At 38.7% G+C, this 16399-nt stretch overlaps 1 protein-coding gene across 1 annotated transcript in view; it reads left to right on the top strand.

The window, feature by feature from the left end:
- The window catches only part of PLCH1 (phospholipase C eta 1), a 221658-nt gene that overhangs the window by 119179 nt on the left and 86080 nt on the right, over positions 1–16399 (top strand). The window contains exons 3-4 of the mRNA XM_030330183.1: positions 10067–10213; positions 12631–12874. Of these exons, the coding sequence (XP_030186043.1) occupies positions 10067–10213; positions 12631–12874 (391 nt within the window). The remainder of the gene's footprint in view (positions 1–10066; positions 10214–12630; positions 12875–16399) is intronic.

Genomic DNA, 16399 nt, shown 5'->3' with positions numbered 1-16399 from the left:
TCCTCACTGGGAAGAATCAGGACTTGAGAGTGGAGCACACTCCATGGTTGTTTGTAAGCACATTTATTCATAAGCTGATATGATTTGACTTTAAGCCTCCATTGCTGGCAAGCAGGAGCTTTTCAAGTGAAGCCATTCCCTGTGAAGAGCAGTTATATTTTATATAAAGATCGTTTTAAAAATTCATGTCTCTGGTAAGCTACCCAGATGTTAATCAGTTTTTTTTTTTCTTTAAAGTTATTCTGAAAGGCTTTTGGATGAACTAGAATTTTATCTTCTTGAAAGATAAGATAATACTTGTGAAAGCTAGATCAGCTTTTTTACAGACTCATACAACTTAGAGGAAAATGCATTTTTAGGTTGAGGGTAGTGGGATATTCAGAGATATTCTTTGACCTTCCGAAATGCACACAGCCAGTTTGTGACAGAGCCAGAAGTAGAGCTCTTCTTGCCCCTCTGCTTCTGCCCCCGACCTGTGGACTGACCCTGGGACCCAGCTGCATGGCCCATCAACAAGCTGTCTCAGTACTTACTGGGCAATGGGTCCCAAATTATGTTTTGGTCCGTGTGGAGAATGAAACGCCCTATTCTTCTGCTCTGATGATTTTAGGAAATCTCCCTTTCCTTCCTTTGAGGGAAACATTATCTGCATTGTTTGACACTTTCCACATAGAAATGAAATTGTTTCCAGAAGCTAATCCCTTTCAGTCACTCAGATTTACTCTAATCGGTAGAAGCTGGCAAGAAATCAATTCACATTTTTCATGTACCTTTTGCTGAAAGATTCTCTTGCAGGGGAACTGGACCTTTTTTTAAACCTGCTAATGCACAGTTTGATGAGCATTGTCCCAGAATAAATGTGTTTACAAAAGAGCGCAAGTGATATTCTCATATGGCCTTAACACAGACATGGTTGTGACCCCGTATGTGAGAAAGTGTCTCAAGGTGACATTTAGAGCAGAGAATGAGCAGGGCCCTGGTTTTGCTTATTAGTGCGGGAGGTTATATTCTTCTTGGCCTTTTAAAGAGCAGCGCTAGGAAATACATGCAGGTCCCTGTGTGTGTGTATACATATATGCATACAAATACAAACATACATATATACATACACAAATATGTATACGTCTGTGTTCCTGTTTACTTTCTGTGTTTGTTTCTCTCCTTCTCATTCTTATTGAGTTAATTTTAATTTTGAACATGTAGGATACCAAGAGAGTTCACTCCCATATCCCTTCCACTTGAAATTCTCCCATCCTTGCAGGTAACCAGCTTCATTGTTTTCTGGTTATCCTTCTTGTGTTTCTTTTTGTAAAGATAAATATTTGTATATTTAAAAAAAATCCCAAGCTTTTTTTTACACAAAAGTAGCATAATATATATATATATATATATGCTTATTTATACTTTGCCTTTTTCACTTACTAATACCTTCTAGAAATTATTTCATATCAGTTTATGGAGATCTTTTTTATTCTCTTCTACAGTTATATAGTAGTCCACTGTATGTATGTATATATTATTTTATTCAACCAGTTTCCTGTTTAGGATCATTTTTACCCTGAATGGCTGAGGAAGAGTTTAATGTGATATGAAGGAGGGGGGGGGAAGAGAAGACAAAAAACAAATGAACACAATCATTGTAGAAATCGCAAAAATATGCTGAGTGAAAGAAGCCAGACACACAGGACTGCAGAATGTAAGATTTTCATTTATGTGAAATATCCAGAGAAGACTCATCTATAGAGACAGTACTGGTTAGTGGTTGTCTAGGGCTGTGGGTGAAACAGAGAATGATGGCAAGTAGACATGAGGTTTCTTCTTGGGGTGATGGACATATTCTAAAATGAGATCAGTGGGGCTCCTGGGTGGCTCAATTGACCAACTATTGATTTCAGGTCAGGTCATGAGATTGAACCCCACTTAGGGCTCTGTGCTGAGCAGGGGCCTGCTAAGATTCTCTCGCTCTCCTTTTGCCCTCCCCTGCTTGTGCACATGTGCGTGCACAGGCTCTCTATCTCAAAAAAAAAAAAAAAAAAAAAAAAAAGATCGCAACTTGGTAGATGTACTAAAGGCATTAAATTGTACATTTAAAACAGGTGGATTTTAATGTATATAAATTGTACTGCAATAAAGCTATTAAAAAATTCACATCAGGTGATATGTTAGACATTCCTACCAGAATGTGATGACCTCTAATTCAAGCATGGCATAAAGAGTTAAACCCTCTTAGATGTCATATGCACTTAGTGGAAATGTTGGGAATCTCTCCTCCAATGATATATACTCTCTATTATACTTCAAATCAGAAGTATATTTTTTATAGCATTTTCTGCTTGAGGGTTTTAGTGAGCCAATAAACCCTACGGAAATTTACTTATTTTAAAGGGCAGAAATGATGGATTTAATCCTTTTAAAGAATTGAATTCTAAAGGACCTTGCAGATCACTTTGTTACGCCTTTTGTTTTACAGATAAAGCTCTGTTAAGAGTTTTAAAACTCTAATTATGTAATAAAGTTAGAAATATAGTCTTCTCATCTGTTTTGCTCTTTAAATATTTATGCTATTTTGTTAGCAGCCATTAAAATGATAATTATTAAGACTGTGTAGAAACATGGAAAGCTGTTTATTATACAAATGAAAAAAAGCAGCGTGCCAAATGACCTAAATATCATGATTGCAACCAGTATGTCAAATTTGTGTACATATTGAAGTCTGGAGCATAATAGACAAAAACAATATGTGTGTTATGGGTGTTTCTCTTTTAATATTCCTGAATGTTGCTGCGCTGTATCAAAATAAACTTCTTTCCTAAAAACATTAAAGCTATCATAGACAAAATGTAGAATCAAAGGGATTGTGCTTATGTTGGTTGTTGCCTGCATTTGTGACCTGCATTGGCAGATTTTCCTAGACACCTTCCAGCCCTGAGAATGTGTGTGATAAGGTTATATCATTCTAAGCCCCTGGAACTCTTCCCCTGTTTACCTGTCACTGGAAGTCTTCCTTTGTTCCCTTGTTTCTTGTCCTATTTTATGGAATCTACCCATCTGGCCTGTTTGGAGAATGACTTCTATGTGGGTAGCAACTACTGTTATCTGTCGCTACAGAAGGCAGAACATAAAGAAGTTGGCTTGAGCTGACACTTTGTGATTTAGATGACATTGGGAGAATATTTTATTTTCAACATTGAATGAGTTACAAAGAATGACTGAGGTTGGTCCTTTTTTGGTTAGCTTTACTAAATGGATTGTCTACAATGAGGTTTTGAGGAAGGGAGAGATACATTAGATGACTCTCAAGACTCCACTGAACTTGAATTTTCAATTTAACTCTAAATGCCTTTTCTATGTGATAAGACGCAAAAAGCAGCTACGTAAACAATTTAAGCAGCACATTGTTTCAGAGCCTAGCTCTGCCAAATACGTTTCTATCATGTATGCTTGTTTACGGCAGTGGATGAAGCTGAAGTCTTAGCTCATGGCTGAATTGGTGGGGTAAATATGAAGCTAGTGGATATTAATATATAATATAAAGGCACTTCCACATTGAAGGATTGGATACTACTTTCTAAAATATTTGGGTTTCTCTGAATGATGCTTGCTGAATGGTAAGTGGTATTTATTAGCTCAAATAACTGATTACACTTTTATATCATTATGCTTTCCCTGTTAAAGTGTTGAGATTTTATAGCCGTAGCAGTTCCATTCTAGGTTAAAAAATGTAGGGGGATACTGTGAAAAGGAAAGAGAAAGAAGGGGCAGTGTGAACAAAGTAGAGGACACTGTGTCAGATGTATAAGTGGCACTTGCTATCAGATCTTTGACAGTACAGTTAATTCAGTTTCCATAATTTCCAAAATTGTTTAAACAATTTATTTATTCTTTCTTCCCAAAGAGACATCTTCCTGAATTATGTTTCTATCCCGCCCATCTTTTGTTCAGAAATGTCTAGTGAATCTCTCACTGCCAATAGATTAAGATCTTATTCTACCAACATCCTGACCCCCTACAGCCTAGTTGTATCCAGCCCATAATCATATGTCTTGTCATTTTCCTTTTGAGTCACTCTTCCAAAGTTGGAGACCCATCGTTGCCTACCCTCTGAGCATACCTCTACTCTTTCCGTCCCCAGGCATTCACTGATACTGTGTTATTACCACACTTTTCCCCTTTCCAGCCCACTGTGTTCTCCTTTCTCTATGGACTACCATAGTATTTCTGTCAATAATAAAACCATAATTGTAACTACCATTTATAGTGTTTATGATATGCCAGGCACCGTTTTTAGTAATTTACATGAATTGGCTTATTCAGTCCTCAACGTTTGAAGATTGTTATCCTCATTTTATAGATAAGGAAATGGAAGTGCACAGGGATTAGGTAACTTGCCCAAGGTCAAAAAGCTAGTTAAGTGGCAGATCTGGAATTTTATCCCAGGTTGTGTAGATTCAGACTCTGTGTTCTTGACCATAGCTCTAAACTACCATTAATAAATTTTCCTTTTAGATGTTTTATTTTCTTAAAGTTTAACCAATTTAGGTCAAAGACAAAGTCTCCTTGTTCTCTGCTTTACTTCATTACATAACCCTGTGTTTGGAATTGCCGTTCCAAAATTGCTGTGACCTATTATTATGATGTATTTTAAATTATTATTTATTTATTTTTAATTGATGAGCATTTCTTTCTTTTCTTTTCTTTTTTTTTTTAATTTTTTTTTTAATGTTTATTTATTTTTGAGACAGAGAGAGACAGAGCATGAACAGGGGAGGGGCAGAGAGAGAGGGAGACACAGAATCTGAAACAGGCTCCAGGCTCTGAGCTGTCAGTACAGAGCCCCATGCGGGGCTCGAACTCACGGACCGCGAGATCGTGACCTGAGCCGAAGTCGGACGCTTAACCGACCAAGCCACCCAGGCGCCCCTCTTTATTTTATTTTCTAATTTACATCAAGTTAGTTACCATATAGTGCAATAATGATTTAAGGAGTGGAATCCAGTGATTCATCCCCTACGTATAACACCCATTGCTGATCCCAACAAGTGTCTTCCTTAATACCCTTGCCCATTTAGCCCATCCACCCCACCACCAACCCCTCCAGCAACCCTCAATTTGTTCTCTATATCTAAGAGTCTCTTATGTTTTGTCCCCCTCCCTGTTTTTATATTATTTTTCTTCCCTTATGTTCATCTGATTTGTATCTTAAATCCCACATATGAGTGAGGTCATATGATATTTGTCTTTCTCTGACTAATTTAGCTTAACACAATACCCTCCAGTTCTATCCACGTAGTTGCAAATGGCAAGATTTCATTCTTTTTGATTGCCGTGTAATACTCCGTTGTGTGTGTGTGTGTGTGTGTGTGTGTGTGTGTGTGTGTGTGTGTGTATACACTACATCTTCTTTATCCATTCATCTGTTGATGAACATTTGGACTCTTTCTGTACTTTGGCTATTGTTGATAGTGCTGCTATAAACATTGGGGTGCATGTGCCCCTTTGAAACAGCACACCTGTATCCCTTGGATAAATACCTAGTAGTGCAATTGCTGGGTCGTAGGGTAGTTCTATTTTTAATTTTTTGAGGAACCTCCATACTGTTTTCCAGAGTGGTTGCACCAGTTTGCATACTCATCAGTAGTGCAAAAGGTTTCTCTTTCTCTGCATCCTCACCAACATCTGTTGTTGCCTGAGTTGTTAATGTTAGCCACCCTGACCAGTGTGAGGTGGTATCTCATTGTGGTTTTGATTTTGTATTTCCCTGATGATGAGTGATGTGGAGCATTTTTTCATGTGTCGGTTGGCCATCTGGATGTCTCCTTTGGAGAAGTGCCTATTCATGTCTTTTGCCCATTTCTTCACTGGATTATTTGTTTTTAGGGTTTTGAGTTTAATAAGTTCTTTATAGATTTTGGCCGTTTATCTGATATGTCATTTGCAAATATCTTCTCCCATTCTTTTGGTCGCCTTTTAGTTTTGCTGATTGTTTCCTTCGCCATGCAGAAGCTTTTTATTTTGATGAGGTCCCAGTAGTTGATTTTTGCTTTTGTTTCCCTTGTCTCTGGAGACATGTTGAGGAAGAAGTTGTTGCAGCTGAGGACAAAGAGGTTTTTGCTTGCTTTCTCCTCGAGGATTTTGATGGCTTCCTATCTTACATTTGGGTCTTTCATCCATTTTGAGTTTGTTTGTTTGTTTGTTTGTTTATTTATTTATTTATTTATTTTTAATGTTTATTTTTGAGACAGAGAGAGACAGAGCATGAACGGGGGAGGGTCAGAGAGAGGGAGACACAGAATCTAAAACAGGCTCCAGGCTCTGAGCTGTCAGCACAGAGCCCGATGTGGGGCTTGAACTCACAGACCGTGAGATCATGACCTGAGCTGAAGTCGGCCACTTAACCGACTGAGCCACCCAGGCGCCCCAGTTTTGAGTTTATTTTTGTGTATGGTGTAAGAAAGTGGTCCAGGTTTAATCTTCTGCATCTTGTTGTCCAGTTTTTCCAACACCATTTGCTGAAGAGACTGTCTTTATTCCATTGGATATTCTTTCCTGCTTTGTCAAAGATTAGTTGGCCATACATTTGTGGGTCCATTTCTGTGTTCTCTATTCTGTTCCATTGATCTGAGTGTCTGTTTTTGTCCCAGTACCATGTTGTCTTGGTGATTACAGCTTTGTAACATATCCTGAAGTAATGAATTGTGATGCCTCCACCTTTGGTTTTCTTTTCCAGGATTGCTTGTGCTATTCAGGGCCTTTTCTAGTTCCATACAAACGGTAGGATTGTTTTCTAGCTCTGAAAAATGCTGGTATTATTTTGATGGGGATTGCATTGAATATGTAGATTGCTTTGTGTAGTACTGACATTTTAACAATATTTGTTCTTCCAATCCATGAACGTGGAATGTTTTTCCTTTTTGTGTGTGTGTGTTTTCTTCAATTTCTTTCATAAGCTTTCTATAGTTTTCAGTGTATAGATTTTTCACCTTTTTGGTTACGTTTATTCCTAGGTATTTTGCGGTTTTTGGTGCAATTGTAAACAGGATTGATTCATTGATTTCTCTTTCTGCTGCTTCATTATTAGTGTATAGAAATGCAACCGATTTCTGTGCATTGATTTTATATTCTGTGACTTTCCTGAATTCATGAATCAGTTCGAGCAGTTTTTTGGTGGAATCTTTTGGGTTTTCCATATAGAGTATCATGTCATCTGTGAAGAGTGAAAGTTTGACTTCCTTCTTGCCGATTTGGATGCCTCTTGTTTCTTTGTGTTGTCTGATTGCTGAGACTAGGACTTACAATACTATGTTAAGAGTGGACATTCCTGTCGTGTTCCTGACTTTAGGGGGGAAGCTCTCAGTTATTCCCCATTGAGGATATTAGTGGTGGGTTTTCTTATATGGCTTTTATGGTCCTGAGGTATGATCCTTCTTTTTTAAAAATTTTTTGTAATGTTTTATTTATTTTTGAGAGAGAGAGAGAGAAAGAGTGAGCGAGCAAGCAGGTGAGGGGCAGAGAGAGGGGGAGACACATAGTCTGAAGCAGTCTCCAGGCTCTGAGCTGTCAGTACAGAGCCAGACGCGCGACTCAAACTCACAAACTGTGAGATCGTGACCTGAGCCGAAGTTGGTCATCTAACTGACTGAGCCACCCAGGCACCCTGAGGTATGATCCTGCTATTCCTACTTTCTTGAGGGTTTTTATCAAGAAAGGATGCTGTATTTTGTCAAATGCTTTCTCTGCATTTATTGAGAGGATCATGTGGTTCTTGTCCTTTATTTTATTAATGTGATGTATCTCATTGATTGATTTGCAGATATTGAACCAGCCCTGCAGCCCAGGTATAAATCTCTCTTGGTCATGGTGAATAATTCTCTTAATGTATTGTTGGATCTGGTTGGCTAGTATCTTGTTGAGAGTTTTTGTATCCATGTTCATCAGAGAAATTGGTCTGTAGTTCTCCTTTTTAGTGGGGTCTTTGTCTGGTTTTGGAATCAAAATTATTCCTTTAAAAAATATTTTAAAGTAATCTCTATATCCAACATGGGGCTCGAATTTAACAACCCCAAGATGAAGACTTACATGTGCTACACTGACAGCCAGGCACCCTGATGTGACCTATTATAATCAGTGGTCAGTCAAGTGCTTGGGTTTTTCTAGGAGTTTTGGCTTTGTTGGTTTGACTTGATGATATTATCTTGATACACTGATACTCTCTATTCTTCCTCTTATTACTGGTGTGAGATGGTCAGTGTGGCTGCCAAGAATTCAAATCTGGGCTTTTGTTACCTAAATGAATGGTGCTCAGTAGTGGGTGACTTTTCTAATGCATGCAAAACCAAATCTCAAATTTTGTTCTGCGCTTCAAGTTAAACACTTTAAGTTTGTGTTTGTTTTCTGAAGCTGTATTTTTATTATTTGATGTCAAGTAAAATGAGAAAGAGCAACCTATACTTCACTTTCCTTGCAATATCAAATCTTAAAGTGATACTTGATACTATGCAGTTGCTCCTTAATTTCTTTGGAAAAGAAAAGGCTCTTCATGTGAAGAAGAGTGGAAGTTGTTTACGTTGAAGTTACTTTTAGCGAGTACCCTGCACGTACAGTGTTAAGCTTTAAGATCACATTATCTTTCTTGGTAAAGGCAAGATACTTAGTCAAAAAAACTGAAGTCTGATGTTGCTGGAATCTGTTTTCTGTGTTTATCTGTTTCTAACAGCATACTGCTTGATAAGATAGGTACTCAGAACTAGATGTTTCTAGTGCTCTAGTGGTTGTATATCTGCCTGTGTATTAGCAGGTGAAATAAAAGCTATCTCTGGCTAATATAATGAGAAAGTATTTGGAAGAGTATTGGATAACTTACAGAATCAAAGGGAAAATGTCAGCCACAAGGATAACTGTAACAACTATGGCATCTTAGGATGGCCAAGCAAGAGCATCTCTTAAGTCTTGGCCATTGAGATGGCTCCATTCTGTTTTCTTTCAATGGTCAGATCAGGATTTGTGTTCTTTGGAAGGGAGTCAAATTTGTTCTTAGCTTAAGTTAGGTGCCCATTTCTTAGTTGGGGGTCACCAAAAGCACATGAAATGGGAAACGAGTATTTCCAGTTACCAAAGAAGGGGAAACAGGCAACACCAACAGATGCCCACTTCTAACAAGGTTCATCTCAAAGCAGAGAGAATTTACATGATAGTTTTTAAAAAAGATTTTATTTTATTTATTTTTTAAAGTTTATTTATTTACTTTGATGGGCAGGAGGGACAGTAGGAAGGGGAAGGAGAGAATCCCAAGCAGGCTCTGCACTGTGAGTACAGACATGAATTCACGAACCGTGACATCATGAGTTGGACGCTTAACCGACTTAACCACCCTGGTGCCCCTAGATGATAGTTTTAACTTGGACAGTGAGTGATTTGGATATTACCTGAATTCAATCACTAAGCTGTTCTTCTAGGTGGAAAATCTTGGCAGTTTATTTCATTAATCAACAGTTGTTTTATGTTCATTTGTGAAAACATGATTTGTTTTCTAATCACATTTAAAAAATGATATGTATCTATTTTCAAATATACACAAAAATCTAATAATGTGCACCCATAAGTAACCATTATCCAACTTCAAAAATTGTTAACATTTTGTTGATCTTGTTTCTGTTGATTGTATGTGAAAGAATTATTATAAGATGTTTTTACAACTGGCTATATAAAAACTCACAAGACTTAATATGAAGTCTGAGAATTGCTTTATGAACTTAAATCCAGGTATCAAATGATCAGTCTCATAGCAAAAAATATGTTGCTGGTTAGAACAAAAGATGGCTCTGTGCAGCATTAATGCATTGTTTATCTGGAAGTAGAATTTTATTTCAACCAGGAAGGCTTTTCACTGGCTTAAGACTGGTGAATCAATTCCTCAATAGCTCTTTCTAGATTTCCTTTACCAACTTTGTCTTTTGGTCCTTGAAATCTTTAGGAGTAAATCAGAGGTTTTATTTGACAGTGAAGTTTCTGAACACCCATCTGCATGTGCATTGTGTAAGAGCTGAAAGTGCTGTAATCTCTTTTGTAGTTGAAAGATGCATGAGTGTGATGCAGTCCGGGACACAGATGATCAAACTGAAACGTGGAACCAAAGGGCTCGTCCGGCTCTTTTACCTGGATGAACATCGGACCCGCCTCCGATGGAGACCCTCAAGGAAGAGTGAGAAGGCAAAAAGTAAGACCAACCTTTGAATTCTTTTCATGGCTTGAAATAGTAATACATGGGTTATATTGGCTGGGCTCTTTGGCAGCCTCAGATCTGTGAAACTTTGATATTTTTACAAGATTTGGGGTCAGTTGCTAAAGGATACAGAGAAACTGAATAAGTAGTGCCCATTTTTGCCTTTTTATTTCTTTGGAAGTTTCACTCCATAAAAGTTTTCTTGCCCATGAATGCTGTAAATGTTAATATTTCCCCTGTGTTGGAGACATGATATATTTTTTAGTGATGTTTTATAGCCCGAGGCCTTTTATTTTTATTTTTTTTTTAAAAGGTGAAGGATATCATAAATCCAGTGGGCTTTAAAGTATATTGCATTATTCTGAGCACGGTAACTGATTAGTGAATTAACAAAATTGTTCTAATGATTTTAAGCAAAAGAGCTTTGGTCTGACTCCTACTTAAACCCTCTCTCCCACACCTTGTACATTCAGCACCAAGTCCTTGTTGGGTCCTGTGTAATGGCTGTCTCATCTCATTCCTTCCTGTTTTCATAGGAATCTCCTTGGTCTGTGGTCTCTTTACCTTTTGGGCCTCTTGAGAAACTTCCTAGCCAATCTCCATTTTGCTAGTTTCTGCTTTTGTCTGTTAAGATACTTTCATCTTCAAGTAGCACAAGACTTTGACTAAATTAGACTTACATGATAAATATATCATCTCACATAACAAGAACTTTAGAGATCAGCAGGCCCAGGCGTGGGACTTGAGTCTCTAGCTCTGTTTTCCCAAGTGCTCTTGGCTCTGTTCCTAGTGTGTTGGCCCTGTAGTCAAGGCAGCAGGAACATGGTGCTTCCTTTTCAGGAGAGAGGATTTCATTCCAGAATTTTGCCTCAAAGCAGACTACCCCATGTCTCCTTGGTTAGAACTTAATTACATTCCTACGCCTAAAGTAATCATAAGAAATAGGAATGGGGACACCTCAATGGCTTAGACTCACCAGAACTTGCCCTGGAGTGGGTGTGGGCTCATTTCCCTGTGAATCATTTGGGGAATGAGTTGATACCAGAAGAAAATTGTGACTCTGCCATTAAGGCACAATGGAAGGGAAGATGGGGTATAGGGGCAGATCAATAAGATTACAACACTTCTGATTCATGCTTAAAAACAAGCAAACAAATAAGAAAGTACTGTTTTAGTCTAAAGTAATTGTCCCTGCTAGTGCTTCTCTGATCCAAACCTGCAGTGTTGCTCTCTTACCTGTATGATGCCAATCTCTGGTTTCTTGTATCAGGCTCTCTCTGATCTAGCCTTTCTAGCTTTATCCCCCGCTTCCTTTCTCTCTTGAACTTTATAGTCTGGTGTAAATGGCCTATTTAACAGTCCTGGAATGGATCTCATGTTTCTGTATCTTACACTTTTTCTCCTGGGATGCCACCTTGTTTCTCTCTACCTCTCCAAGCCCTGCTCTACCTTCATCATCCTAGCATTCTTTCTATAAATGCTCATCACATTTAGCTCTGCTATTCGGTTTTTTCCCTTCCAGTTTTTATTTATTTATTTATTTATTTATTTTTTAACGTTTATTTATTTTTGAGACAGAGAGAGACAGAGCATGAATGGGGGAGGGGCAGAGAGAGAGGGAGACACAGAATCTGAAACAGGCTCCAGGCTCTGAGCGGTCAGCACAGAGCCCGACGCGGGGCTCGAACTCACGGAGTGTGAGATTGTGACCTGAGCCGAAGTCGGCCGCCCAACCGACTGAGCCACCCAGGCGCCCCTCCCTTCCAGTTTTTAACTGTCATCTTATATGTGTTGTAAAACACCAAGGTTGGTTCGAGGTCTTCATATGTTTTCCCTGTGCAAATATGTAAACTATAAATTTGATGTATTCATAATCTCCTTTTTCTACCAGTCTTTTTGCCCTGATGCATACATCAATCTTCCTATCATAAATTTCAACATATCCTGACTAAAAGCTTGAGAGGGCATTATCCAGGCTGCGTAGGAAGGTAGAGTGGTATGTGGAGATGGTTAATGGCAGGAAATGACAGGGCTTGTAGTTCACTTTTGAACTTAATACCATGATTCACAGACAGTGAGTTTGTTCATGCTTATTTTTTTTTAATGCTTATTTCTTTTTGAGAGGGAGAAAGAGACAGAGCAAAAGTGGGGGAGGGGTAGAGAGAGGGGGAGGCACAGAATCTGAAGCAGGCTCCAGGCTCTGAGCTGTCAGCACAAAGCCCGATGTGGGGCTCAAACTCACAAATCGTGAGATCATGACCTGAGCTGAAGTTGGACACTCAACCGACTGAGCCACCCAGGCGCCCCATGTTCATGCTTATTTTTAAAATTTAAGATGATTTTGCTATTTTTTTCTTAATACATGTACATATCACCACGTGCCACATAACTGCATTTCACTTTCCTCACAGTACTTATTGACTCCATTTACAAAGTCACCGAAGGTCGGCAGTCTGAAATATTCCACAGACAAGCTGAGGGGCACTTCGATCCCAGCTGCTGCTTTACCATCTACCATGGCAACCACATGGAGTCTCTGGATCTCATCACCTCCAACCCTGAGGAGGCCCGCACCTGGATCACAGGCCTCAAGTACCTGATGGCCGGCATCAGTGATGAAGATTCACTTGCCAAGCGGCAGAGGACCCACGACCAATATCCTCCCTAGAATGTTAATTTTGAACTGTGTGTGTGTGTGTGTGTGTGTGTGTATTAGACTTTATTTTATTTTTTCCTATAATTTTGGGGCTTAAAGCTACTTTTCTTTCTTTCTCTTTCTTTACCCCTAGCACCTTTCTGCTCTCTCCTCACTCTCATCCCAAGTAAATGAATGCGTAGAACATACAGAAACTTAAGCTTGCATGAACTCAGGAGCAGACTTCTTCTGAGGAGATTGAATTTACCTCCACAATCTGAGAGGTCTCCAACTGCAGCCTAATGTTTCCTAAGAGAGATTAGATAGCTGGGAAAGTGTTTATTTGATTACAAATCCTGCTTTGTAATCAAGTCAGTTTAGTTGAACAAGTACTTTTGAGTTCCAATTACACACACGGTATTAAGCTCCTTCCTGCTTTCTCTCTCTCTCTCTTTAATTTACAGTGTGGAAACTGATTGATACTGAAGGGGAAGTCATTTTTTACACAATACCATTTACCTTCTCGAAATTCTTCAACAAACTGGGAGACTCATCTGAGTCGCCTTAATTAAACTCATTTCTTGAGGTCCTGTAGTGCTGACAAGATAAATAGTTAACATGCTTGGTCTGAAGGCACCTCTTCTGCTGCTATGGAGCTGGTCATGTGACATGGCCTTTTTGGCCTCAATTTCCTTATGTGTAAAGTGAGGGCGATAGAGTTGTTGACTGTTTTGGTTTCCTTCTGCACATTTTGAAGGGTCTTAAAACACACGTGCCCCCATCTATGAAGGGAGTAGTCCTACTTCCTTGCTGTTATTGGAATGTGTGTCCTAAATTTGTCCCCCAGAGTAGTGATAAATTTGTGCTGCTCTAGTTATAATTCCACACCCAGGGTATTGTTTGAGCAGAGTGGAAATATTCAGCCTATGAAAGGATTTTTGACAGTGGGAAGGTCTGAGCTGATGAGCCATGATATTTTCATCAATATTCACAGCATGCAGATAAAGGCACCTGGGATTCATAAATGAACAAAATGCAAACATAGAAAGGAACTTTCTGTGCTTTATTCTATTCATTTGGTTCTTAACTCCTTAACATTTGGTAAAAAACAAACAAAATGCTGAATAAAATTGCTTTCTGGTCTAAACCACAGAATCATATTAACATGCCTTGAACTAAAACAATATTCATTTCTCATGAACAGGAGATGTGAGATAGGGCAGTTCAAGAACTGGTTAATCAGTGGCTCAGTGATGTCACCCAAGACAGACAGACAGACAGAGGTACAGCAGCTTTGGGCAGCAGCTCCAAACACAGCCCTGCCCAGAGGAAGCATAGTTTCTTCTCACAAAGCTTCTTTTTAAGAGGATTGTAAATCTTTCCAGGATGCCCACCCCAGCCCAAGACTAAATATCATCATTGGCCAGAATTGTTACTGCAGGTCCATTCCTGAACCAGTCTTCGATAAAATAAATCAATTAGCGTAATTGGGCTTTGAGCTCAAGACTCTTTTGCATGCTTAAAAACTAAAGACTTTATATAGAGTTTTTGTATATGTGGGTTTCATCTTAATGTTTATTTTTGAGAGAGAGGAAGACACAGAATCCAAAGCAGGCTCCAGGCCCTGAGCTGTCAGCACAGAGCCCGACTTGGGGCTGGAACTCACGAACAGTGAGAACATGACCTGAGCCGAAGCTGGATGCTTAATTCACTGAGCCACCCAAGTGCCACTGAAAACTATTTTTCAAAGCAAAACAAATTTGTGAGAAAGAGTAGTGTTGCTTTTCACTTTGCAAGTCTCTTTAATGTGTATCTGGATAGAACACATGCATTCTCTTATCTGTTTCTGCCTTCAGTCTGCATGTTGTATTGTTTTGGTGGAAATGCATGAAGAAAATTTAGCCTCACACACATAAATAGTGGGAAAAGGGGGCTCCTCTTGGTTATGAGGACCCTTTGAATTGTACTTTGGAGACAACTGTACTAACATCCATCAAAATACCCCTTCTGCCTTCGTTAAAGCTCGTGGTTCTTGCACACCTGAACAAAATAGAGGTTCTTCAACAAGGAAGAAAGAAGGAAAATTGCCGTAGGGGAGGACAATCAATTCTAGAAGTTATTATTCTCACCCAGTCAACTAGAACAAGTTCACAATATTCCAGAGCTTTTAGCCACTTATATAAATGACTTTCATAAGCCTTGAAGTAGAGCAGTAAGAGAAATGGGCATATTGTTTCTTTTTAAGTGGTAGCAAAATTTCCCCCTTTGTTAGATCTTTCTAGTTACCCTAGAGGTAACTCATTGAGGTAAGCCAGAGAATACAGAGTTGCATAAAGAAAACATCAGTAATCTTCACCCCTATCAGTTTTGCACCTTCTTCTCCAAGGTTACTGATGTTAACAATTTGATGCGCACTCTTATCTCCCCCACTCCATTTTTGGATCAGGTTGTTTGTTTTTCTGTTGTTGAGTTTTAAGAGTTCTGTATGTTCTGGATATTAATCACTTATCAGTTACATGATTTGAAAATATTTTCTTCGATTCTGTTGGTGTTTTTACTTTATTGATAATGTCCTTGGTGCACAGAATTTTTAAATTTTTCATGAAGTCCAATTTGTTTTTTCTGATGTTTATTTTTTGGAGAGAAAGACAGAGCACGAGTGGGGGAGGGGAAGAGAGAGAGGGAGACACAGAATCTGAAGCAGGCTCCAGGCTCTGAGCTGTCAGCTCAGAGTCCAAAGAGGGGCTTGAACCCACGCCATAAGATCATGACCTGAGCTGAAGTCAGACACTTAACCGACTGTGCCACCCCAGGTGCCCCTGTCTGTTTTTTCTTTTGTCACTTGTGCTTTGGTGTCATACCCAAGAAATGATTGTCAAATCCCATGCTATGAAGATTTTGTTCTCTTTTCTGTTAAGAGTTTTATTGTTTTAGGTCTTACATTTATGTCCTTAATCCATTTTGAGTTAATTTTTGTGGATAGTGTTAGGTAGTGGTCCAACTTCATTCTTTTGCATGTTGATATCCAAGTTTTCCAGGCCCATTTGTTGAAAAGACTGTCCTTTTTCTATAAAATGGTCTTGGCAACCTTGTCAGAAATCATTTGACCATAGATGTGAGGGTTTATTTCTGAGCTGTTTTATTCTATTGGTTTATGTGTTTGTCTTCATACTGATACAACACTGTTTTGATTGTTGTAACTTTGAGATAAGTTTTGAAATCAGGAAGTGTGAGTCTTTCAAGTTTGTTCTTTTTCATGATGGTTTGGCTTCTCAGGGTCCCTTGGTATTCCATATGAATTTTAGGATTGGTTTTTCTATTTCTGCAGAAAAATATCTTTGGGATTTGGATAGAAATTTCATTGAATCTGTAGATTCCTTTAGTAGTATTGACATTTTAACTAAATTATCTTCCAATCCATGAACATCGGATGTGTTTTCATTTAGTTATGTCTTCTTAAAATTTTTCAGCAATGTTTTGTAGATTTCATTGTGCACCTTTTTTACCTCCTTTATTCCTATTTTATTATTTTGATGTGATTATAA

Source organism: Lynx canadensis, chromosome C2 (assembly GCF_007474595.2).
Source record: "Lynx canadensis isolate LIC74 chromosome C2, mLynCan4.pri.v2, whole genome shotgun sequence".
In the NCBI taxonomy this organism is placed as follows: Eukaryota; Metazoa; Chordata; class Mammalia; order Carnivora; family Felidae; genus Lynx; species Lynx canadensis.
Note: the sequence above shows the minus strand (reverse complement) of the source record. Positions and strands in the feature narration are given on the sequence as shown.